This window comes from Haliotis rufescens, unplaced genomic scaffold (assembly GCF_023055435.1).
Source record: "Haliotis rufescens isolate VD_foot unplaced genomic scaffold, xgHalRufe1.0.p SCAF_10, whole genome shotgun sequence".
Classification (NCBI taxonomy): Eukaryota; Metazoa; Mollusca; class Gastropoda; order Lepetellida; family Haliotidae; genus Haliotis; species Haliotis rufescens.
The window spans coordinates 32,516,594-32,542,191 of record NW_025963780.1 but is presented as its reverse complement, the minus strand read 5'-3'; the positions used below and the strand labels follow the sequence as shown (position 1 = coordinate 32,542,191).

Sequence of the window (25,598 nt, the reverse complement as noted above, 5' to 3'; positions counted from 1 at the left end):
GAGCTTGGCATAGATATAATTTTAAAATTTGTCAGAGCAAGCCCTTGATATATTTAATCAAATCAATTTGCTGGAATTTCTTATTCCTGATTATTAAGATAGGGGAACAAAAAGGCATTCCTAGTTGTATTTGAGACGGTATGCAACAAGGCAAATCAAATACTGGTGAACTTGCAACTTGTTACAATGATGAAGATTGGACAACTATTTTCAGCTTTGTGTCATCGCTACCGGACTCTGGAGCTATGGTGACAAATGGGTTCAGGGTGATCCAGAATAGGTGAGGTGAAACGGCAACTTCAAGGTCAAAATTACTGACGTTCATGCATGTGTCCTTGTGTCTGTGGCTGCTTGTACTAGTCCAGACTATTGCCAGTTTTATATTGCTGTCTCATTGAAATACCATGCTACAGTTTAACATGGATACCCATCTCAGACACAGACACCCTGAGCCAACCAGTCCTTTTATTCCATCATGCCGAACACAGGCAGGGTAACAAAAAGTACCATCATTTAACAACTTTTGGTATCATGTGGCCAGGTATAGAACCACCAAATTCTGATCTCCGGGCAGACGCTCTACCCACTGGACCACGGAGATGGTTATTTATCATATTAGAATATAACTCACAGGACAAAGGAGGCTACACACACTTGTCCATTACACATCTACACAAGTTGAAGGCTCCTGCTGACTGTACCTGACCACTGGGTTCTGGTCCGGCTTGGCGGCAGTTATCTGAAACTGTAATGGACAGCCCACAACGGTCATGGTGAGGGGTACCTCTGCTGGCGCCATGTCTCCAATCTGAAAAGATTTAGAGACCATTACTGCAACATTCCATCATTAAACCTGACCTATGCAAACAGTAACTATTGGGCATCATATTTGTTTGTTTGTTTGTTGTTTAACCAATGCTAATTAAGCACAATACTCAAAAATATTTTGCTTGTGCTATTAAGGACATTTTCAATTGTTTTTTTCTTTGCCTGTTTCAAGCCGCACTCAGCAATATCCCAGCTATATTATGACAGCAACCTGTATATAATGAAATCTGAACCAGACAATCCAGTGATAGATTTTGTGATCATCAATCCACGCTATTGGGGTACAAGGAGACACTGTCAACCAATTCACCAAGTGTGACACCTGATCCATTTGGGCGCGTCGCAGGACCAGCATATTTTGCTGGGGGAGTATTCTAACCAGGAACCCCCACGGAGTCCGACCCCATCTGAAAGAAGATGAACATCAACATCCACTCCCTCCACCCCGACCCCAGCTGACCTTGACCACCAGCTTGTCAGTGTAGCTGCCCCACATGTTGCTGTAGGCGGTGACGTCCAGCCTCTGTGTCCCGTAGGCCTGCAGGATGCCTGTTGCCGGGGTAACCGTGAAGGAAGCACCATGGCCCTGGGACAACATGGCTCGTTTCAAGTCTGTAAAACAAGCACAATACTCATGGATAGCACAATATGCATGGATAGCACAATACATAAAGATAGAACAATACACATGGTTAGCACAATACACATTGATAGTACAATATACATGGGTAGCACAATTACAAACTTGTCATCAATATTTTGTTGTATTTGTAGAAGTATAAACACAAAAACCAGTGTAGCATTCTGTGTAAATCTGCAAAGGAACCGGTCCTTACGTTTATAACTCCAAGAATGCAATAACATATTGCAGTCAGTTCCTATAAATAGCCATGTCAACAATGATAACTTCACAGGCTGCGTTTTAAATCACTAGCGCACAAAAACTGAAGACAACGATGAGAAATCAGTGACATCGCTCAGCACAATAATCTAACACAAGCCCCTCCCATTCTATCATCAGCCAAGACCCGTGCAGATCCGGGGTAGAATAGGTCTTCAGCAACCTATGCTTGCTGTAACAGGCGATTATGCTTGACGTAAGAAGCGACTGACAGGATCAGGTAGTCAGGCTCGCTGACTTGGTTGATGCATGTCATCGTATCCCAATTGCGTGGATTGATGCTCATGATGTCAACCGCTGTCATATAGCTGGAATATTGCTGAGTGCAGCATTAAACAACAAACAAACAAACAAAAATATTATCAGCCAAACAGGAAGAAGTTCCCATTGGTGGAAGTTGCCAAATTTTATGGAAACACACATACAAATTTAACTGCATGGGTAGCCAATCAAATGACACGGAATCACTGACAATTTATTTATGTTGGCATAAAGCCAATATGAACTAAACAAAGCCAAGTGTTGGTAAGTGACAGTATCATTCTTGGAGGGTATGTGCGATATTTGCACAGCATGGTAGTGTAATGGACTTAAAACATCTTCTTCAGCTTGGATCAAAAGCTAGTTACCATACTGAGAACAAAACATATAGTGTTGAGTTACAGTGGGAGTACTTCAGATGATGAATGCACTGTATTCGACGTAATAAGCGCCCAGAGCACTCTCAAAACTAGAAATAGGGGGCTATTATTAGAATATTATTTTGGTGGAAAAAACAGAGTTGAAAGATAAATTTCGTGGTTTATGCTGAGGGCCTGACTGTTTATATACGACCGATATATTTTTCAGAATTTAATTGCCCATAATTAAGGCTGCATATAACACACGAGTGCGTATTATACACGAATAAGTAAGGGCTTGTGTAAATGGATCAATCGGAAGGGGTGCTAATTGGGATTGTTCACTTGCCAATATATATTCAGATATCGCCGTGGGCGCTTATTAGAGCGGGGCACTTATTACGTCGAATACGGTATGCAATTACCTGCTTCTGCTTTGTCTGATGTCTTACTGAACGGGTCGGCCAGATTGGGTGTACGACCCAACAGAGTTCTCCGGCTACAAGGAAACAGGTGAAGGCAATGCTGTTTCAATAACATTTTAGCATTTTAAGTTGTTAGTGAGACCCTGTAATTTGGAATGAAAACACAATTTGGGACTTGGGTCTTTGTATGAATATTTGCCAAATAATGCTAACTTCATAAGGAAGAGAATTTATGGATGTCAACGTCTTTATTATGAGGAACACAACATTTCGGAGTATATGCTTACTCCTTCATCAGGTGAATGAATGCTATGAGGCAGATATATTTACATGTAAGAACAATAAAAGTAATAATATAACGACAGGTGGAAACTTAACAAGGGAAGCCAACAGATAATTGCTGCTGATAGTGATTAGCAAAGGTCAATGGAAGTCAACACTTTACAGTACTTAGTGCTGATAGATATGGACAACTGGAAGCCAGGACTTAAATTATCAATAAAAGCATATACTCCAAAATGTTGTGTTCCTCATAATAAAGAAGTTGAAGTTGAAGTTCTCTTCCTAATATGTGTATCACTTCTAAATGCCTTTCAAAGACAAATGCTAACTTCTGCTGAAATATAGTGCCAGTTTCTTACTTTATCAAGGCAAATTTATATGTATAGCAAATTTACACCTCTAATGTTAGTTTTCTGAGTTGTCTTCCCCTAAAATGTGAAAAGAATGGAATTTAAATTTACACCAAATCAAATATTAATTGTGACACACCTTTTTTGAATTGTCTCCCCCTGTTTTTCGGGTGGTGTCGGTGGCCTGGCAAACAGGAAGTCCACACTGACAGTGTAGGGAGCATTAATGGCTGTCATATTCTGCATGAACAGGTATCTGTGAGGGGAGCTACCCAACTCCACAGCTTGACCAAAGTGCAGTATAAGCTGATCGCTGAAACATAAGACATTAAATGTTGACTTAAAACACAAGTGAGGGCTCAAGTTGGTCTTTTGCTACACTCAACAAGCATGAAATACTCATAAACCCTGCCAATATGACATGTCTGGTTGTGTGCAAGGTTATTGTACGGTTTTCAAGATCTGCTCCGGAAATGAGCACTACTGCCATTTTCAGTCCAAGTCAAAGTCGTTGCCATGGAAACTCGAAAAATATTTTTTTTTTAAATCCCAAACTATCAAAAGGCACCAGTTTACAATTAGACATATTTATATGCCAAGTTTGGTGAAGAAATTTTTTTGTCTTCAAGATCTGTTCGAAAATGAGCACAATCGCCGATTTTCAGTTTAAGTCAAATTCGTTGCCATTGAAATTCGAAAAATAATTTCTAAAAAAATCTCAAACTATCAAAAGGCAGTAATCTCTCATGGTTTTTGAGTTCTGCTCCGGAAACGAAACATGATGGACGGACGCACAGACAGCACCCATTCCTATATCCACCTTCCACTTCATAGCAGGGGATAAAAAATATCTCACCAATAAAGTAATTGTTTCTATGGCATGCATCCACAGGCCCAACAGTTACACTTGCTTCAAAATGTATACTAAAAATGAAAGGAGACACACAAATCCAAAACGTTGACTATAGAGGTGTCGATTCCCTTTCAAAAAGCATACCTCAAACATGTCAACTGTTGAAATAATATTGTCTAATGAAGCACTCGACAATATTCCAGCTCCATGACTGCAGTCTTTATGTAATCAAGTCTGGACCAGACAATCCAGTGATTTACATCACGAGCATCAACCCACGCAATTAGGATACGATGACATGCACCAACCAAGTCAGTGAGCCTGACCACCCGATTCCGTTAGTCACCTCTTACTATTCATACGTATCAGAAAAACTTTGACGTCGTTCATTATTATTTATGCATGCTAGGACTTAGTTGTCATTGAACATATGACATCATCCATTGCATCGTGATGTCACAGTATTCCAGACTGATGTCATGTATGGCCCATGGTAGTCTCCTGACTCCCACATTGTGGACATCTACCTTTTGATCTCTCCATCTTCTGATGCAGAGAACTTGACCGACATCCCCTTGACATAGCAGGACACACTGAACACCTGCGGCAGCTCCATGCCGTCGACGTACACTGGGAAGCGCACGTCGGAAAATATACCCTGTTGAAAAAAATGGTTAGTGTCTATTGTGATGTGTGAGAGCAATTCTAAATTCAGAATACTAAACAAACAGGGAGGTAATTGGCAACATAATTCTGACGTACATGTGACATGATTTCTAGTTTATGGGGAAGGATAGCGATTTATTATTAGAGATAGGAACTGGTACCTCTCTCTTCGCGACAAAGTCGAGGTTGATGATGCACTCTTCACGAGGTTTGATGAAGGCTGCCGTCTTGTCCATCTCCACACTACAGTCCTCTACATCTTCCCCCTCAACCTGCAGACAGTACACACATGTAGAGATACACCACATGGGGAGATACACCACATGTAGAGATACACCACATGTAGAGATACATCACATGTAGAGATACACCACATGTAGACAGTACACACCACATGTTGAGATACACCACATGTAGACAGTACACACCACATGTAGAGATACACCACATGTAGAGACACACCACATGTAGAGATACACCACATGTAGAGACTCTCCACATGTAGAGATACACCACATGTAGAGATACACCACATGTAGAGACACACCACATGTAGAGATACACCACATGTAGAGATACACCACATGTAGAGACTCTCCACACGTAGAGATACACCACATGTAGAGATACACCACATGTAGAGATACACTACATGTAGAGATACACCACATGTAGAGATACACTACATGTAGAGATACACCACATGTAGAGATATACCACATGTAGAGATAGACCACATGCAGAGATACACCACATGTAGAGATACACCACATGTAGAGAAACACCACATGTAGAGATACACCACATGTAGAGATACACCACATGTAGAGACACACTACATGTAGAGACACACCACATGCAGAGATACACCACATGTAGAGATACACCACATGTAGTGACACACTACATGTAGAGATACACCACATGTAGAGATACACCACATGTAGAGATACACCACATGCAGAGATACACCACATGTAGAGATACACCACATGTAGAGATACACCACATGTAGAGATACACCACATGTAGAGATATATGTAGAGATACACCACATGTAGAGACTCTCCACATGTAGAGATACACCACATGTAGAGATACACCACATGCAGAGATACACCACATGTAGAGATACACCACATGTAGAGATACACCACATGTAGACAGTACACACCACATGTAGAGATACACCACATGTAGAGATACACCACATGTAGAGACACACTACATGTAGAGATACACCACATGTAGAGATACACCACATGTAGAGATACACCACATGTAGAGATACACCACATGTAGACAGTACACACCACATGTAGAGATACACCACATGTAGACAGTACACACCACATGTAGAGATACACCACTTGTAGACAGTACAAACCACATGTAGAGATACACCACATGTAGAGATACACCACATGTAGAGACACACTACATGTAGAGACACACCACATGTAGAGATACACCACATGTAGAGATACACCACGTGTAGAGATACACCACATGTAGAGATACACCACATGTAGAGACACACTACATGTAGAGACACACCACATGTAGAGACACACCACATGTAGAGATACACCACATGTAGAGACTCTCCACATGTAGAAATACAACACATGTAGAGACACACCACATGTAGAGACACACATGTAGAGATACACCACATGTAGAGATACACCACATGTAAAGATACACCACATGTAGAGATACACCACATGCAGAGATACACCACATGTAAAGATACACCACATGTAGATATACACCACATGTAGAGACACACAACATGTAGACAGTACACACCACATGTAGAGATTCACCACATGTAGTGATACACCACATGTAGAGATACACCACATGTAGAGATACACCATATGTAGCGATGCTTACCTGTTTTATTTATAGCATGGTACATTTTTTCACATAATATAAAAACCTGTCAGTTTCTTTTTGAACAGAAGGTAATTTAAGATTGTCATGTGATGAGAAACATAAAATAACACAGACCGCCTTACAATTATGGCTTAAAACATTTATATCTTCTGTACATAAGTTTTATAAATATTCTAGTATGTACTAACATTAACCATACTGATATAAAACAATAAGCAGTTGTTTAATGACTTGCCTCTGGCTACAGATGGTTTACCATCTAATCAATCCGTTTAACATGTCAGTTTCCATGACATCACAATCAAATAACATCACTAATCTCTCTGCCACGGATGGTGGTTAGCTGTACTCTTTACATTCAAGACTGTGTACTGTTTACAAAGTGAAGTAGAATGATTTTGGATGACAAATCTACTGAAATAGAATCTGACCATGGTGTTTTTTGATCAAATATATCAACACTCCTCCTTTTATTGGCTCATATACATATTTAATATCAAAAGACATGAGGGTGAGGTTCTCTTTATGTCAAAGAAAGAGAAAAAGGGAAAATGAAAGTGGATGGAGAGAAAGAAAGAGAAAGGGAGACGGAAGACGAGAGATAGAAAGGAACAGGGAGAACAAGAACGAAAGGTAAGTGATGTGAGAGACGGACCTCTCCGATGTGGAAGCGGGTGGGAATGAGGCCCTGGTTGAGCAGCACGACCTCCGCCCGACACGGCACCCCCAGGTACACCTTGGGCAGGGTCAGGCTGCTTTCCTTCAGGCACACCGACGGGCTCTGTACTTCCGCGTACGCTGCGATAGAGCTGTCAACACAAGCAGAGAACTACATTCTTGTACCCATCAGTCCATGATATTGTAATAATTCCATCATATTGTTACAACATAAATTTGCTTTTTAGACATATTATACATTAGTGAAAAATGTAAAAACAATATTAGTGTTTTATTACAATTATTACAAAACAAACAAACAATATACTTTACAGTTATAAATAAAGTTTCTCCATGGCATTTGATAAGCTAACCAAGCAGTTTTTGTGTGTTTTGTTTCCGTAATGATGCCACTGAGTTTTCTGCCTACGGTTTGTTGTGTTGACAATTAAAGAGTGAGTGAGTGAGTGAGTTGGGTTTAGAGCTGCTTTTAACAATTTTCCAGTTATATCACGGCGTGTCAGCTTAATGTGGGAGGAGAGCCCGAAGTGATGTAGGTCTTATACGTTTACCACTTCGCTGAAACCCACGAGCACGGGTATGGTGCTGACAAACCTAGAAACATAATCGGGGCGAACCGGGATTCGAACCCACAATCATAGGTTTCTGGTGTGCCTAAGGGACGCAACTCTGCACAGCGAATCGCAGCGCCTTAGACGACCGGGCCACCCGTGCCCCCGACAATTAAAGAAGCAGTCTGTGAAGTTATTATTGCTATGCAGACTTACAGAGTGCACATCAGTTATTATCCCTCCACAAATTCAAACATATTGAAGTAAATTCTTAAATAAAACATTTTCATCAAGAATTCCAACATGTGAAGACTGATAAAGGCTCAAGTCAGGTTGATACAGAATCGACATTCCTCAGTGGCAAATTGTACATTAGTTCTATATACGAAGGCAACTCTACCTTTTGTTTCCATCTTCAATGTCTATCTCCAACACTCTCTTGACCGTCTGCGCTGATTTTGGGGTGAAGGTCACAGTAACGACCTTCCTCTCCAGAGGTCGAAGTTCACCCGACTCAGGACTGAATATGAACTCACTGGGTGCCTGTGTGAGAAGGAGACAAAATACAATAATTATTTATTTGAAGTTTACACAATATACGGCTTTTCCATTGGACGAGAGGTAGGTCACATGACCATGAAATTGACGTTCATAAGTGTGGCTGTGTTCACCAAATGACGTACAGACTGACAGACTACTTCCACATTCCCGGGGGAACCCCTGGGAATTCCCAAACACGAATACATACAGAAGCATTCTTTCTGATCACCCGACTGAGGACTGAACAAGGGCAAAAGTGAGCGTGGCTTACTAATACCCCCGACCCGCCTAGTGTGTCAGTAGTTTCAAATTAAATAATGGTTAGGGTTAGGGTTTGAAAAATTCATAAAAAAATGGAAAATCAATAAAAACAATTTTTCTTTTTGACTACACACCTCCATATGACACAGATTATATGTACTAGGTTTGAGATGAATCCACTGAATAGTTTAAGAGAAATCGCTCAGACAAAGTCTTCGGACGTACGGATGGACGGATGGACGGACGGAACCTTGGTATAACTATATACCCCCGACCTAAAAAGGTCGGGGGTATAATAATAGTTTGATTTTCCTCACTGTCCACCTCACGACTTAACACACCTGCTGCATGTCATATTTGACCCACATAGCAACAGAGAACATCGCTACGTTTGTGCTCTACTTTCTTTATACTATATAGTTTGTCCTACCATTCATGCTTCATATGTTTTTGCTTTTCATTTAATGCCACACTCAGCATAATTACATCTGTATGACGGTGGTCTGTAAATAATCTGGATGAGACAATCCAGTGATCGATATTGTGAGCAACTGTGCTTTATGTGAATCACTTCCATCCAGAGATGCTTAGAAATGCCTCCCGCCTCACATCAATAAATAACTGGATGAAAATCTATCAAATTATTGTGACCTGATATATATTATATATATTATATATATATATCTTCTTATATTCATATCTTGAATTCAATGTTGTTTATTTTTTAAGTGTTAATAAGCGAATTCCAAATCTCTTCTTCAATGTCTCCTACAAAGGATGGAAGATAAACGAAGAGTTGTAATGTTATGACCAGAAATATTGTTCAGTTGTCTTAACAGTAGGCTGCAAGGGTGAATCCAGCACGTTTAAAAGAGAGGGTATGAAATATCAAAATCCTCTCTCTAGATCATTTTACTGCCTACAACATACTACATTTTGTTTTCAAAAGAGTGTGTATGTATATGAGAGGGGGGGGGGGGGGGGGGGCTTGACCCCTCTCTGGATCTGATTGTGGGCTCTCTCTAGGCTTTGCATTTCGGTAAACCTACACTAACCCCTCAGATTTGGGAATATTTAATGACATTTTGCTGCCGATTTGGGCAAAATATTGGCCTCTGACCAGGTCTAGATAAATCTTTGGGACTATATTTAGTGAGGAGATTAGGCTATACATACCATTGGGTCCTCAGCAAGTGGAAGCGGTGTATCCTGTATGTGCCACTTGGTGACCAGCTGGGACTGGTTGTACAGGGTGACGGTCCGCTGCACGGTCTGGCCGAGGCGCACCAGGCCGAAGTTGACATCAGGCTCCTCTACTGTGATCTCCGGACCCTGCAAGGTGAGGTGCGGTGTAATCAGGCTACTGAGATATGGATACCCAATTCAGACGCAGTATACTGACTCCGAGACCCTTATTGCTTAGCATTATGCAGGGTAACAAGAATTATCATATTTTAACATCTTTGGGTATGACGCTGCCAGGGATTGAACCACCGAGCTTCTGCTCTCTGGCAGACAACACATGGAGGCAGTCAACCCTGCAATATCCACAAAAACCACATCTCACTTTATCAGAAGATACCATACAACCCCTGTCTCAGCAACTTTGGGTTTGGGATGGGAAATGATAGTGACATTTGACATAGTTGCTATATGGCTGAAACAATGCATCTTCCTGAGGCAAGGAAGTTAACTGTCTCTAAAAGTCTAATATCCACCCTTGCCAAACTAGGCTTGATTTCTGGGCTCAATTGTAGCGCCACCAGTGGCTATTACGAGTTACGTCCCTTCTATGTCTCCTACTGACCAATCAGATTCCACCTCTCATATAACTTGCATTTGACACAAACAAAATGGCGGCGCCTGATCAAGGCTATCTGAACCATGTTTTTATGAACTTGATGTCGATTTTGTTAAATGATTTTGATTGGACTGTTCAAAGAATTGTTAGTCCAGCCAAAATATAACTACATAATTCCAGTCTAGTTTGGCAAGGGTGGAAACTGGACTCTTACAGTCAGTTAACTCCCTTGCCTCAGGAAGATGGAAACAATGCTTATGTGATATTAGCTTATAACTTACAAATCAGAGGGAACTTAAACACTTCAACTTCATCAATATCAGCTTTGATGCTTAAAAGTGTCAGGTAAATAACATTTTGTTAGTCATGACTTACTGTTTCTATAAACATCTATTACGAAGTTACAGTAAATAATCCAAAGTCTGGTTGTACCTTCATTTCAGCTTCTATGTGGAGTGCCAGAGGGTCGTCCATGTTCATGACAAAGCAGTACAGAGTCGTGCTGATCTTCTCGGGTTCCACACCAGTCAGACTCAGCTCTAGGTCCATCGCCATACCAGGGTCTGGGGAAACAACGGGGGTCAGTGAAGGATGGAGGTCAGTGAAGGGGGACACATGGACATACCAGGGTCTGGGGAAACAACGGGGGTCAGTGAAGAATGGGGGTCAGTGAAGGGGCACACACGGACATACCAGGGTCTGGGGAAACAACGGGGGTCAGTGAAGGGGGACACATGGACATATCAGGGTCTGGGGAAACAACGGGGGTCAGTGAAGGGGGACACATGGACATACCAGGGTCTGGGGAAACAACAGGGGTCAGTGAAGAATGGGGGTCAGTGAAGGGGCACACACGGACATACCAGGGTCTGGGGGAACAACGAGGGTCAGTGAAGAATGGGGGTCAGTGAAGGGGGACTCATGGACATATCAGGGTCTGGGGAAACAACAGGGGTCAGTGAAGAATGGGGGTCAGTGAAGGGGGACACATGGACATACCAGGGTCTGGGGAAACAACAGGGGTCAGTGAAGAATGGGGGTCAGTGAAGGGGCACACACGGACATACCAGGGTCTGGGGGAACAACGAGGGTCAGTGAAGAATGGGGGTCAGTGAAGGGGGACTCATGGACATATCAGGGTCTGGGGAAACAACGGGGTCAGTGAAGGGGGACACACGGACATACCAGGGTCTGGGGAAACAACGGGGGTGAGTGAAGGGGGACACACGGACATACCAGGGTCTGGGGAAACAACGGGGGTGAGTGAAGGGGGACACACGGACATACCAGGGTATGGGGAAACAACGGGGGTGAGTGAAGGGGGACACACGGACATACCAGGGTATGGGGAAACAACGGGGGTGAGTGAAGAATGGGGGTCAGTGAAGGGGGACACACGGACATACCAGGGTCTGGGGAAACATCGGGGGTGAGTGAAGGGGGACACACGGACATACCAGGGTATGGGGAAACAACGGGGGTGAGTGAAGAATGGGGGTCAGTGAAGGGGGACACATGGACATACCAGGGTCTGGGGGAATAACGGGGGTGAGTGAAGGGGGACACACGGACATACCAGGGTATGGGGAAACAACGGGGGTCAGTGAAGAATGGAGGTCAGTGAAGGGGGACACATGGCCATACCAGGGTCTGGGGAATCAACGGGGGTCAGTGAAGAATGGGGGTCAGTGAAGGGGGACACATGGCCATACCAGGGTCTGGGGAAACAACGGGGGTCAGTGAAGAATGGGGGTCAGTGTAGGGGGACACATGGCCATACCAGGGCCTGGGGAAACAACGGGGGTCAGTGAAGAATGGGGGTCAGTGAAGGGGCACACACGGACATACCAGGGTCTGGGGGAACGGGGGTCAGTGAAGGGGGACACATGGACATACCAGGGTCTAGGGAAACAACAGGGGTCAGTGAAGAATGGGGGTCAGTGAAGGGGCACACACGGACATACCAGGGTCTGGGGAAACAACGGGGGTCAGTGAAGAATGGGGGTCAGTGAAGGGGCACACACGGACATACCAGGGTCTGGGGAAACAACGGGGGTCAGTGAAGGGGGACACATGGACATACCAGGGTCTGGGGAAACAACGGGGGTCAGTGAAGGGGGACACATGGACAAACCACGGTCTGGGGAAACAACAGGGGTCAGTGAAGAATGGGGGTCAGTGAAGGGGCACACATGGACATACCAGGGTCTGTGGAAACAACAGGGGTCAGTGAAGGGGGACACATGGACATACCAGGGTCTAGGGAAACAACAGGAGTCAGTGAAGAATGGGGGTCAGTGAAGGGGCACACACGGACATACCAGGGTCTGGGGAAACAACAGGGGTCAGTGAAGAATGGGGTCAGTGAAGGGGCACACACGGACATACCAGGGTCTGGGGGAACAACGAGGGTCAGTGAAGAATGGGGGTCAGTGAAGGGGGACTCATGGACATATCAGGGTCTGGGGAAACAACGGGGGCTAGTGAAGGGGGACACACGGACATACCAGGGTATGGGGAAACAACGGGGGTGAGTGAAGGGGGACACACGGACATACCAGGGTCTGGGGAAACAACGGGGGTGAGTGAAGAATGGGGGTCAGTGAAGGGGGACACACGGACATACCAGGGTCTGGGGAAACAACGGGGGTGAGTGAAGGGGGACACACGGACATATCAGGGTATGGGGAAACAACGGGGGTGAGTGAAGAATGGGGGTCAGTGAAGGGGGACACATGGACATACCAGGGTCTGGGGGAACAACGGGGGTGAGTGAAGGGGGACACACGGACATACCAGGGTCTGGGGAAACAACGGGGGTCAGTGAAGAATGGGGGCCAGTGAAGGGGGACACATGGCCATACCAGGGTCTGGGGAAACAACGGGGGTCAGTGAAGAATGGGGGTCAGTGAAGGGGGACACATGGCCATACAAGGGTCTGGGGAAACAACGGGGGTCAGTGAAGAATGGGGGTGAGTGAAGGGGGACACATGGCCATACCAGGGTCTGGGGAAACAACGGGGGTCAGTGAAGAATGGGGGTCAGTGAAGGGGGACACATGGACATACCAGGATCTGGGGAAACAACAGGGGTGAGTGAAGAATGGAGGTCAGTGAAGAATGGGGGTCAGTGAAGGGGGACACATGGACATACCAGGGTCTGGGGAAACAACAGGGGTCAGTGAAGGATGGAGGTCAGTGAAGAATGGGGGTCTGTGAAGAATGGGGGTCAGTGAAGAATGGGGGTCAGTGAAGGGGGACACATGGACATACCAGGGTCTGGGGAAACAACGGGGGTCAGTGAAGGATGGAGGTCAGTGAAGAATGGGGGTCAGTGAAGAATGGGGGTCAGTGAAGAATGGAGGTCAGTGAAGGGGGAGACATGGACATACCAGGGTCTGGGGAAACAATGGAGGCCAGTGAAGAATGGAGGTCAGTGAAGGGGGACACATGGTCTGGGGAAACAACGGGGGTCAGTGAAGGGGGACACACGGACATACCAGGGTCTGGGGAAACAACAGGGGTCAGTGAAGAATGGGGGTCAGTGAAGGGGGACACATGGCAATACCAGGGTCTGGGGAAACAACGGGGGTCAGTGAAGAATAGGGGTCAGTGAAGGGGGACACATGGCCATACCAGGGTCTGGGGAAACAACAGGGGTCAGTGAAGAATGGGGGTCAGTGAAGGGGGACACATGGACATACCAGGGTCTGGGGAAACAACGGGGGTCAGTGAAGAATGGGGGTCAGTGAAGGGGGACACATGGACATACCAGGGTCTGGGGAAACAACGGGGGTGAGTGAAGAATAGGGGTCAGTGAAGGGGGACACATGGACATACCAGGGTCTGGGGAAACAACAGGGGTCAGTGAAGAATGGGGGTCAGTGAAGGGGGACACATGGACATACCAGGGTCTGGGGAAACAACGGGGGTCAGTGAAGAATGGGGGTCAGTGAAGGGGGACAGATGGACATACCAGGGTCTGGGGAAACAACGGGGTCAGTGAAGAATGGGGGTGAGTGAAGAATGGGGGTCAGTGAAGGGGGAGACATGGCCATACCAGGGTCTGGGGAAACAACGGGGGTCAGTGAAGAATGGGGGTCAGTGAAGGGGGACAGATGGACATACCAGGGTCTGGGGAAACAACGGGGTCAGTGAAGAATGGGGGTCAGTGAAGGGGGACACATGGTCTGGGGAAACAACGGGGGTCAGTGAAGAATGGGGGTCAGTGAAGGGGGACATATGGCCATACCAGGGTCTGGGGAAACAACGGGGGCCAGTGAAGAATGGAGGTCAGTGAAGGGGGACACATGGTCTCGGGAAACAACGGGGGTCAGTGAAGGGGGACACATGGCCATACCAGGGTCTGGGGAAACAACGGGGGTCAGTGAAGAATGGGGGTCAGTGAAGGGGGACACATGGCCATACCAGGGTCTGGGGAAACAACGGGGGTCAGTGAAGAATGGGGGTCAGTGAAGGGGGACACATGGACATACCAGGGTCTGGGGAAACAACAGGGGTCAGTGAAGAATGGGGGTCAGTGAAGGGGGACACACGGACATACCAGGGTCTGGGGAAACAACGGGGATCAGTGAAGGGGGACACATGGACATACCAGGGTCTGGGGAAACAACGGGGGTCAGTGAAGAATGGGGGTCAGTGAAGGGGGACACATGGACATACCAGGGTCTGGGGAAACAACAGGGGTCAGTGAAGAATGGGGGTCAGTGAAGGGGGACACATGGACATACCAGGGTCTGGGGAAACAACAGGGGTGAGTGAAGAATTGGGGTCAGTGAAGGGGGACACATGGACATACCAGGGTCTGGGGAAACAACGGGGGTGAGTGAAGAATGGGGGTCAGTGAAGGGGGACACACGGACATATCAGGGTCTGGGGAAACAACGGGGGTCAGTGAAGAATGGGGATCAGTGAATGGGGACACATGGACATACCAGGGTCTGGGGAAACAACGGTGGTCCATGGAAAATGGGGGTCAGTGAAGGGGGACACATAAACAAACCTTGGTCTGGGAAACAATGTGGGTCATGTTTGTGTATGGCTGCATGTACTAGACTGGACTAACGCCAATTTTACAGTGTTCGCCCACTGTGATACCATGCCGCAGTTTTACATGAATACCCCACTCCGACACAGTATACTGACTCCGAGCCGACCAGCCCTTGTTTTAGCCCCTTAATGCTGAGCGCCAGGCAGGGTAACAACAAGTACCATCTTTTAACGTCTTTTAATATGACATGGCTAGGGATTGAACCCTGGACCTTCTGCTCTCTGAGCAGATGATCTACCACCAGCCCACTGGGGTGGTAATAAAGTCATAAAAAATACATGAATTAAAACCAGTTTAATAATAAAGTTTATACCCAGGTTTGGAAAACATTAAATACTACCCACATAAACCAGTTCTCAGTTCCTAGAAAGTGATGTTGAGATGCCCTGAAGTTGCATACATGCTATATTATTCTACAGACAGATGGGTCATCATGTGAAGTGTTACCTAGTTCTCCAAACGGAGGTTCCACCTCGATGATGTGCTTGTCACTGTGAGGCTGCCACTGGAAGGTGACCGTGGAGAAACTGTGGTTGGCCATCTGCAAATAGAAACCCACATAGTCAATCAGTGACAACCATGCTTTCATCTCAAACAACAGACAAATGGCTTCAGGCTGGGGGAACTTCAAAAACTGATCTAATATATGCTACTCTTAGAAGTTAAAGAACACCTGATTTTTCATATGACTATAGTTCACCTGTCAGGGCCATGAAAACAGCAGGTGTTCTTTAGTATATATTTTCACCAAAAAATCACTGTTGTGGTCAGTCCTGGAGAATATTTCAGTGTTGAGCTTGTTGATTTATGATAGCACAACAATCCAAAACAGACATGTTTATTGCCGAAAGGATACCCTGAACTGCAAAGGTGAGAGTCGTTTCCATTGAAACAAGTTGCAACAAAAATACAAACAGAATAGATCCTACAAAGCCCATTTTTAATCAAAAATAGAATTTTTTATTTTTTTAATTATTTCAAAAACAAAAAACAAAACGGAGTCTGAATCAAAAGAACGCAGGCTAAGGGTAGAATGGACATACACTTCAAGGACAGTGGCAACCCCATGAATTTTAATAAAAAATATAATTAGTTTCTAAGGAGATGGTATCGAACGTACAGTGAAGAGTTTCTTGATGGTAGTGCCGATGGGGTTCTTGCCTGGCAGGAAGATGGCGTAGGGATGGAGGACGACGTTGAGGGGGACGCTCTTCCCCTTCACCTCCATCTCCAGACCAACGGTGTCACAGTAGATAGGACCTGGTCACACACACACACAAGCCATGACACATCATATGTAGTAGGACTCCATATTAACGCAGGCTCGATATTATTGCGGTATTGGTAGATATTATCAACTGTTTATTTATACAAATCTAAGCACAATATTTCATTGCCCCCTGAAAACAAAGAGTCTGACAGGGTCTGAATGTGTGGGTTTTCAAAATAAATTCATTCAGATAAACTGGCATAAGCCAGTTATAACCATCCTCCCTCAGTGTATCTATCAGTATCCTTATGGTGTCAGTCGTAAGGCCATCGTGGGTTGGCCTCCTTGGGTTGGCCTCAGAGGCCTCACGACCAAAACTGTAAATTATCGAGTCTGGACCAGAGAATCCAGTGTTTGACATCATGAGCATTAATCATGAGCAATTGGAAAGCGATGACATGCATCAACCAAGTCAGCGAGCCTGACCACCTGATCCCATTAGTCGCCTCTAGGACAAGCATAGTCGCCTTTTATGGCAAGCATGGGTTGCTGAAGACCTATTCTATGTATAACTATTACATGTATCAACATTTTGGAGAAAATTAACTGAAATTTATTTGTGAATCGATAAATTATAAAAGGTCTACTCACCATCGATTGGAATGATGACTTCTCCGTCTTCATCTCCAGAGGATTCAGATGACCTTTCAGAGGAGGCTGACCTTGACCCTTTCATCTGAACTGAACTCTCTGTCTTGCTTGACACTGACCTCTTCTGTGACAAGGCTGTAACTGACCTTGCACTTGACCTTCCAACTATGGCCCTCATGCTCTGGCTGGTGCGTGGCACTTGTTGCAGAACCATGTGCAGAATACTGTGGAAGGAGTTCAACTGAAACAGAGCAGGGACTGCATCAGTGATGTTTCAAGCTTCAATACTACAAACAAACTACCGTATTCGACGTAATAAGCGCCCAGGGCGCACTCAAAATTAGAAATAGGGGGCTCTTATTAGAATGATATTTTGGTGAAAAAAAAAGTTGAAAGATAAATTTCGTGGTTTATGCTGACAGCCTGAAATGTTTATATACCACAGATATATTTTTCCAGAATTTAATTGCCCATAATTAAGGGTGCATATAACACGCGAGTGCGTATTTTACACGAAGAAATAAGTCTTGTGTACATTGATCAACCGGAAGGGGTGCTAATAGGGATTGTTCACAAGCCAATATATTAATAAATTTTGCTGTGGGCGCTTATTAGAGCGGGGCGCTTATTACGCCGAATACGGTAATAGTTTCAGTGTGTATTTCAAGCAGCAATACTACAGAATATTACAACCAAAGCATGTGTCAGTGTGTTTCTTGTTTAACGCTGCACTCAGCAACATTCTAGCTACATGTGGCTGTAAGTAATCGAGTCTGGACCAGACAATCCAGTGATTGAAATTGTGAGTATGATTCACGCAGTCGGGGCCATCAATCATGTCTGACCACATTTGGTCACTTCTGATGACCAAAATAGGTTGCTGGGGACCTATTCTATTCTAACCTAGATTCACAAAGATGGGTCGGGGGGGGGAGTCGGATGGTTAAACCATGCCACTAGTAGATCATTAGATGGTAGGCAGCTATGGCAACTGATTAAAAAAATGACTGAACTTCTTTGAATCATGTACACTTACTGGAGATCTATCATTGTCCATTCTGAGTAATTTCACTTTGTGACTGTGTATTAGTGGCGAGTATGTTTAAACTAAAAATCACGTCAGAAGTATTAAAGCCACATAGTGATTACAACACGTCACCTTTTACGGCAATCATGGGTTGCTGAAGACCTATTCTACCCCGGATCTTCACGGGTTGATTTCCACAAGGATAGTCAAGAGGTTCTGTACCTCAAAGCAATCTCAGCACTGTCGATCATAAGATTAATGTTAAAGACTGGAGTTATGTTAAAGAGTTCGACAGTCGCAGCCCTTCGATCGCTTTTTCGAACTGGGCCCTGTTGCACAAAGCTATCTTAGCGCCGAGGTGATTGTAACTCCCACACTTAGGTTTATTATAGTTGTAGTCCTACAAAAGCTTTGTGCAATGGGTCCCTGGACCCAGGGAGCCTGCTTGATCACCCTCTGGATCTGAAGAGGATGTGCTCAATGAATAAAAAAATCGCCCGAGTTGAAACAGCAATGCTGTATTTGATGCTGTGACAGTTCAACAAGGTCATCTATGCATACCATTGGTGGAGCAAACGTGACCTTGAACTCCATCTTCTCATCAGCAGGAACCATCCCGTTGTTGGGGCTGACACTGAAAGCAGTGTCAAGGTCAGGTATGCGATCTCGAGGTCCTGCGTTCTCCGTGTCAAGAGCCTCTGTATCTGGTGGATTTAGATGTGGTTTGTAGGTCAGCCATTGGAAGGGAAGGTCAACTTTCCTGAAAGAAATACAGCTTCATTAATGGTCCTGCAAACTTCTTATAATCCTCATTATGTTATCGGGACAAATATAGAATTTAAAACTGCTGACCAGCTGATCCAGGCATGGGTAAGGGAAGCAAGTCTGCCCAGTGCATTGCAGCATCTTTGCCTTTCGCCCCACCTGAGCCCATACTTACGTCAGGTTCTGGACGGTGATGACACGGTCTGTGTACGTGTATGGGTTGAGGTCGTCAAACACAAGGCGGTGTTGTGCGGAGAAGTCGGTCAGTTCACCTGGCAGGGTCTCGGACTCTCCTCTCTCCACAAAGTCCAGGGCCACCTGCGCTGTCTGACCCTCACCTGTAGTTGAGACGATATCATATGTGACTGACTTTTAAGTGATACAAATATCTTTAAGAAATTTCCCTTTGAGGAGATTGGGTCAGAATAGTGTCTGTGTGTTTGTTGTTTAACAATGCACTCAGCAATATTCCAGATGTATGATGGCAGCCTATAATAATCAAGTCTGGAGCAGACAATCTAGTGATTGATATTGTGAGCACCACCAATGCAGTCAAGGCTCAATGATTCACAATCTAGCAAGCTTTAAGAACCTTTTCTCTCTGTCAATTAGGCCAGACTTTTAGAGGCGTTTACAGATTTTTGGTACAGATAGTTGACAAAACATTATCATGGTTTTAATTGTATTTTCTTCATTCCATCTCTTCAGTGTGTAACAGAAATCCACACAACTTTGTCCTCACACTGAAATGAGCCCATTCGCTCCAAGTTTCTAAAAAATCAAAGTTTGTTCTACATTATAATTTATTTTCGGATGTTCAGAAATAACATGAAAGAAAACACAATAACTGGTCAGTGGCCTGCAGTTACCTCTCAGCAGGAAGTGTTGGACTTGGCAGTTGTCACAGGCGATGGTGATCTCCTGGTTGAACGTCTTGGCTGCATGGGGGTTGAAGATCACCTCCACGATCCCGGACTGGCCCCGCCTCAGCTCAAACGTTGAGGGCCGCACGTCAAATGGAGGCATCACAACCTTGCCTTCGGCTACCACGGACTGTCAGGGAAATATGGAATATCAGAGATATTTTTTGTTTATCATAACTGTATATAATGTAAAATTGTCACCTTCTTTGAGAGGCATATAGAAGTTGGAGTTCTAAGTAAGGATAAGATATATGGATGAACAGCTAATGAGCAACATCAACCGCTTGATAACGGTGTTAGAACCTACACCGAAACATTGCTCCTAATTGTAAAAAAAAAGTTGTTCATCCATATATCTTATTGTTACTTAAAATTGTCAAGACAAACATTTGTTTGTTTTACAGAGAAGGCTGTCTTAAAGGGCAAGTATCATCAACACAATAACTTTGCAGATTTTAATACTTCATGGCATACTTAATCACAAACGCTTGACCAAAATGACAATGAAAATAGCATAATACAGACGATAAAAAAACGACAGACGAAATCGTCCTCCAAATGAAATATTCTGGCACTGAGGGTGTTCCCCCTACTGGGGATAAAACAGGGTCCCGGTGTTTGACAAGCTGCACAAATTCAATGATCTGTCTGCTTATACCTCCAATGTTTTGTTACTTTACGTCTTTTTTCTGTCTGCTCATCCATTTGATTAGCATTTCCACAACTTATCGTCGAATTTGACTTCATTTTGGTTTTAAAGTTTAAGTTCAGCTGTTTTTATATGATTTCACACAAATTAGTGAAATCTTAATATTGTTTACATTTGTATACTTATCCTGCATTACTCCTTAATACAATTTACTGTTTACCTTACGACAAAAGAGACAGCACCTAGCGATGGTCTTGAGTGAAAAAAGAAAAAGCTGTTTCCATCTCAAATCTACTTTTTGTACGACAATCGCTGCTGTCATGTGACCAGATGTGATGTCACATCAAATCATATTACTGCTCGTCGTAGACAGGGAAGGATGTGTCTTGCTTGGCTCTCCAACTTTTGTTTAATGTGGTGGAAAACTTAATGGGTGAAGTATTCCTTTCATAGTACTCTTACTTTTGTCTTAAGGTAAGCAGTAAATGCATTAAGGAGTAATGTAGTATAAGTAAAAACTATAAGCCCTGACAATACATTGTATTTGTTTGTTTGTTTTGTTTGTTGTTTAACGCCGCACTCAGCAATATTCCAGCTATATGACGGCGGTCTGTAAATAATCGAGTCTGGACCAGACAATTCAGTGATTGACAACATGAGCATTGATCCAGGCAATGGGAATCGATGACATGCATCAAACAAAGTCAGCGAGCCTGACCACCCGATCCCGTTAGTCGCCTCTTACGACAAGCATAGTCGCCTTTCACGGCAAGCATGGGTTGCTGAAGACCTATTCTACCCCAAATCTTCACGGGCTGCTTGGAGATGGAGTCACACAAGTAGTTTTCCATGTTGCCAGGCAACTGGAACATGTGCAGTTTCATTTGAAGTAAATAAAAGTAGGTTAAAAATTCAAGTACATCTGTCATATAGTTGCATAATAGTATGAAGTGGAACCAGAATTCTCAACATGAAAGCATATATAAAAATTCAGCATGAACTCTTTCCAAACTGAATTATTGAAATTATCATCTTACCTTAAAGTTAATGGCTGGCCATGCCGACCTGGGCATGATGCAGAACCGGCCAGTACCGCCTTCATTCTTGATGAAGAACTGGGCAACGTGGTAACCACCGACCAGACAGTGACCGGTGTCCAGTATTGGGGGAACTGTGGTGGACAGATAGACATGTCAGAGTGTGTGGTCTACATACAGGGAGGTCAGTCTCAGTCTCCCACCAGACAGTGACCGGTTTCCAGTATTGGGGGAACCGTGGACAGATAGACATGTTAGATTGTGTGGTCTACATACAGGCAGGTCAGTCTCCCACCAGACAGTGACCAGTGTCCAGTATTGGGGGAACCGTGGACAGATAGACAGTCAGAGTGTGTGGTCTACATACAGGCAGGTCAGTCTCCCACCAGACAGTGACCAGTGTCCAGTATTGGGGGAACCGTGGACAGATAGACAGTCAGAGTGTGTGGTCTACATACAGGCATGTCAGTCTGCCACCAGACGGTGACCAGTGTCCAGTATTGGGGGAACCGTGGACAGATAGACAGTCAGAGTGTGTGGTCTACATACAGGCATGTCAGTCTGCCACCAGACGGTGACCAGTGTCCAGTATTGGGGGAACCGTGGACAGATAGACAGTCAGAGTGTGTGGTCTACATACAGGCAGGTCAGTCTCCCACCAGACAGTGACCAGTGTCCAGTATTGGGGGAACCGTGGACAGATAGACAGTCAGAGTGTGTGGTCTACATACAGGCATGTCAGTCTGCCACCAGACGGTGACCAGTGTCCAGTATTGGGGGAACCGTGGACAGATAGACAGTCAGAGTGTGTGGTCTACATACAGGCATGTCAGTCTGCCACCAGACGGTGACCAGTGTCCAGTATTGGGGGAACCGTGGACAGATAGACAGTCAGAGTGTGTGGTCTACATACAGGCATGTCAGTCTGCCACCAGACGGTGACCAGTGTCCAGTATTGGGGGAACCGTGGACAGATAGACAGTCAGAGTGTGTGGTCTACATACAGGCAGGTCAGTCTCCCACCAGACAGTGACCAGTGTCCAGTATTGGGGGAACCGTGGACAGATAGACAGTCAGAGTGTGTGGTCTACATACAGGCATGTCAGTCTGCCACCAGACGGTGACCAGTGTCCAGTATTGGGGGAACCGTGGACAGATAGACAGTCAGAGTGTGTGGTCTACATACAGGCATGTCAGTCTGCCACCAGACGGTGACCAGTGTCCAGTATTGGGGGAACCGTGGACAGATAGACAGTCAGAGTGTGTGGTCTACATACAGGCAGGTCAGTCTCCCACCAGACAGTGACCAGTGTCCAGTATTGGGGGAAACTTGGACAGATAGACAGTCAGGTTGTGTGGTCTACATACAGGCATGTCAGTCTCCCACCAGACAGTGACCAGTGTCCAGTATTGGGGGAAACTTGGAAAGATAGACAGTCAGGTTGTGTGGTCTACATACAGGCAGGTCAGTCTCCCACCAGACAGTGACCGGTGTCCAGTATCGGGGGAAACTTGGAAAGATAGACAGTCAGAGTGTGTGGTCTACATACAGGCAGGTCAGTCTCCCACCAGACAGTGACCAGTGTCCAGTATTGGGGGAAACTTGGACAGATAGACAGTCAGGTTGTGTGGTCTACATACAGGCAGGTCAGTCTCCCACCAGACAGTGACCAGTGTCCAGTTTGTGGGGAACTGTGGTGGACAGATAGACATGTTAGATTGTGTGGTCTACATACAGGGAGGTCAGTCTCCCGCCTGACAGTGACCATTGTCCAGTACTGATCAAATGATATCTCCAAACAAATTATCACTGAAATGAAATTGTATCACAATGCTTTCAGACCCTCGTGGCATCATCAATTACCACGACCACTTATCTCTCTGCCCCTGAAGCTGGTTCACTGCACTTTTTACATTCAAAACACTGGTTGTTACTGTTTACAAACTGAAAAAGTTGGGAAACTGAGTTTGGATAGTAAATAGAATCTCATCCTCGAGTCTTTTGACATCAAACATATCAACAATCATTGACAAAAGCACAAAACCCATCATTTGTAAACCTTTTTTTCACTCATATTGAAATACCGTATTTGACGTAATAAGCGCCCCGCTCTAATTAGCGCCCACGGCAATATTTGCTTATATTGGCAAGTGAACAATCCCAATTAGCACCCCTTCCAATTTATCAATGTACACAGGACTTATTTATTCGTGTATAATACGCACTCGTGTGTTATATGCACCCTTAAGTATGGGCAATTAAATTCTGGAAAAATGTATCTGTCGTATATAAACAGTTCAGACTGTCAGCATAAACCACAAAATTTATCTTTCAACTCTGTTTTTTCCACCAAAGTAATATTCTAATAAGGGTCCCCTATTTCTAATTTTGAGAGCGCCCTGGGCGCTTATTACGTCGAATACGGTAGTTTGATTTTAAAAGACACTTGGCTGAGATTCTCTATGTAACACTAATCCCAAACACAAATTACAACATGTGACCTAAGTATGACGACTACTTACGTGTGAGGATAGGGGGGTCTCTTCGTCCACGCAGGGGGATGACGAGGGGGATGGCGGACTGGGTCTGGATGACAATCTCATCATCAAAGTCCTTCAGAGAGTCGGGGACGAAGCGGATCGGGTACTTGCAGCTCATGCCAGCTGCTACCAGACCATGCTCCCCTGGAAACTGACCTGCCAGGCAGAAACAACAGGCACAGATGAAAGACAGAGTGGAAAAGAGCAGCAATATCATGTCATCCTGAAATTAGGGAATCCAGGTGGTTGATAGCATGAGAGGTGTTGAGGTGAAATGGGGTTTTACATGACATTCAAGATTACTGCACACATAGTGTGTGTGTGTGTGTGTGTGTGTGTGTGTGTGTGTGTGTGTGTGTGTGTGTGTGTGTGTGTGTGTGTGTCACTGTGTGTGTGTGTGTCACTGTGTGTGTGTGTGTCACTGTGTGCGTGCGTGTCTCTGCTCATTAATCGATACAACCAACACAGTTTGTGCACCTAGCATTCACTTCTCATACAGTCGGGTTACTTGCAGTCACTGCACTGTAACAGCTTATTTTATGTAGCTATGGATTCTTTTGTCAATCTATTCTCATCATCTATTTTGAGCCAAAACCCATGTTGGGAGTGGCCTTTTCATTAATGCCCATGGAGTGACGGTACAATGACACACAATCAACCAAGTCACTGAGCCTGACAACCCGATCCATTAGTTGCCTAATACCACAAGCGTGCGTTTCCAGGGGCCTATTCTAATTCTGAATATTACAGAACATCCAACTCGGATTAGCAGTTCTATTAAAGCCTAGCGCTAAACATAGGATTACTGCCATTCTCTTCTAAGCATGGCCCCAACTTACAGTCCTACCAACCTAGACCTACAGGCCCAAACCTACAGTCCTACCCACCTTGTCCTACAGGCCCAAACCTACAGTCTTACCCACCTAGTCCTACAGGCCCAAACCTACAGTTCTACCCGCCTTGTCCTACAGGCCAAAACCTACAGTCCTACCCTCCTAGTCCTACAGGCCCAAACCTACAGTCCTACCCACCTAGTCCTACATGCCCAAACCTACAGTTCTACCCAC

At 44.9% G+C, this 25,598-nt stretch overlaps 1 protein-coding gene across 1 annotated transcript in view; it reads right to left on the bottom strand.

The window, feature by feature from the left end:
• The window catches only part of LOC124130979 (deleted in lung and esophageal cancer protein 1-like), a 47,032-nt gene that overhangs the window by 15,027 nt on the left and 6,407 nt on the right, over positions 1 to 25,598 (bottom strand). Inside the window, exons 9-26 of the mRNA XM_046494031.2 lie at positions 24,514 to 24,687; positions 21,991 to 22,124; positions 20,251 to 20,434; positions 19,557 to 19,719; positions 19,178 to 19,376; positions 17,590 to 17,830; positions 16,849 to 16,988; positions 16,176 to 16,269; positions 11,091 to 11,221; positions 10,034 to 10,189; positions 8,457 to 8,599; positions 7,483 to 7,636; positions 5,087 to 5,197; positions 4,787 to 4,917; positions 3,546 to 3,719; positions 2,775 to 2,848; positions 1,289 to 1,440; positions 702 to 808 (exon numbers count right to left, since the gene is read on the bottom strand). Of these exons, the coding sequence (XP_046349987.2) occupies positions 702 to 808; positions 1,289 to 1,440; positions 2,775 to 2,848; positions 3,546 to 3,719; positions 4,787 to 4,917; positions 5,087 to 5,197; positions 7,483 to 7,636; positions 8,457 to 8,599; positions 10,034 to 10,189; positions 11,091 to 11,221; positions 16,176 to 16,269; positions 16,849 to 16,988; positions 17,590 to 17,830; positions 19,178 to 19,376; positions 19,557 to 19,719; positions 20,251 to 20,434; positions 21,991 to 22,124; positions 24,514 to 24,687 (2,662 nt within the window). The remainder of the gene's footprint in view (positions 1 to 701; positions 809 to 1,288; positions 1,441 to 2,774; positions 2,849 to 3,545; positions 3,720 to 4,786; positions 4,918 to 5,086; positions 5,198 to 7,482; positions 7,637 to 8,456; positions 8,600 to 10,033; positions 10,190 to 11,090; positions 11,222 to 16,175; positions 16,270 to 16,848; positions 16,989 to 17,589; positions 17,831 to 19,177; positions 19,377 to 19,556; positions 19,720 to 20,250; positions 20,435 to 21,990; positions 22,125 to 24,513; positions 24,688 to 25,598) is intronic.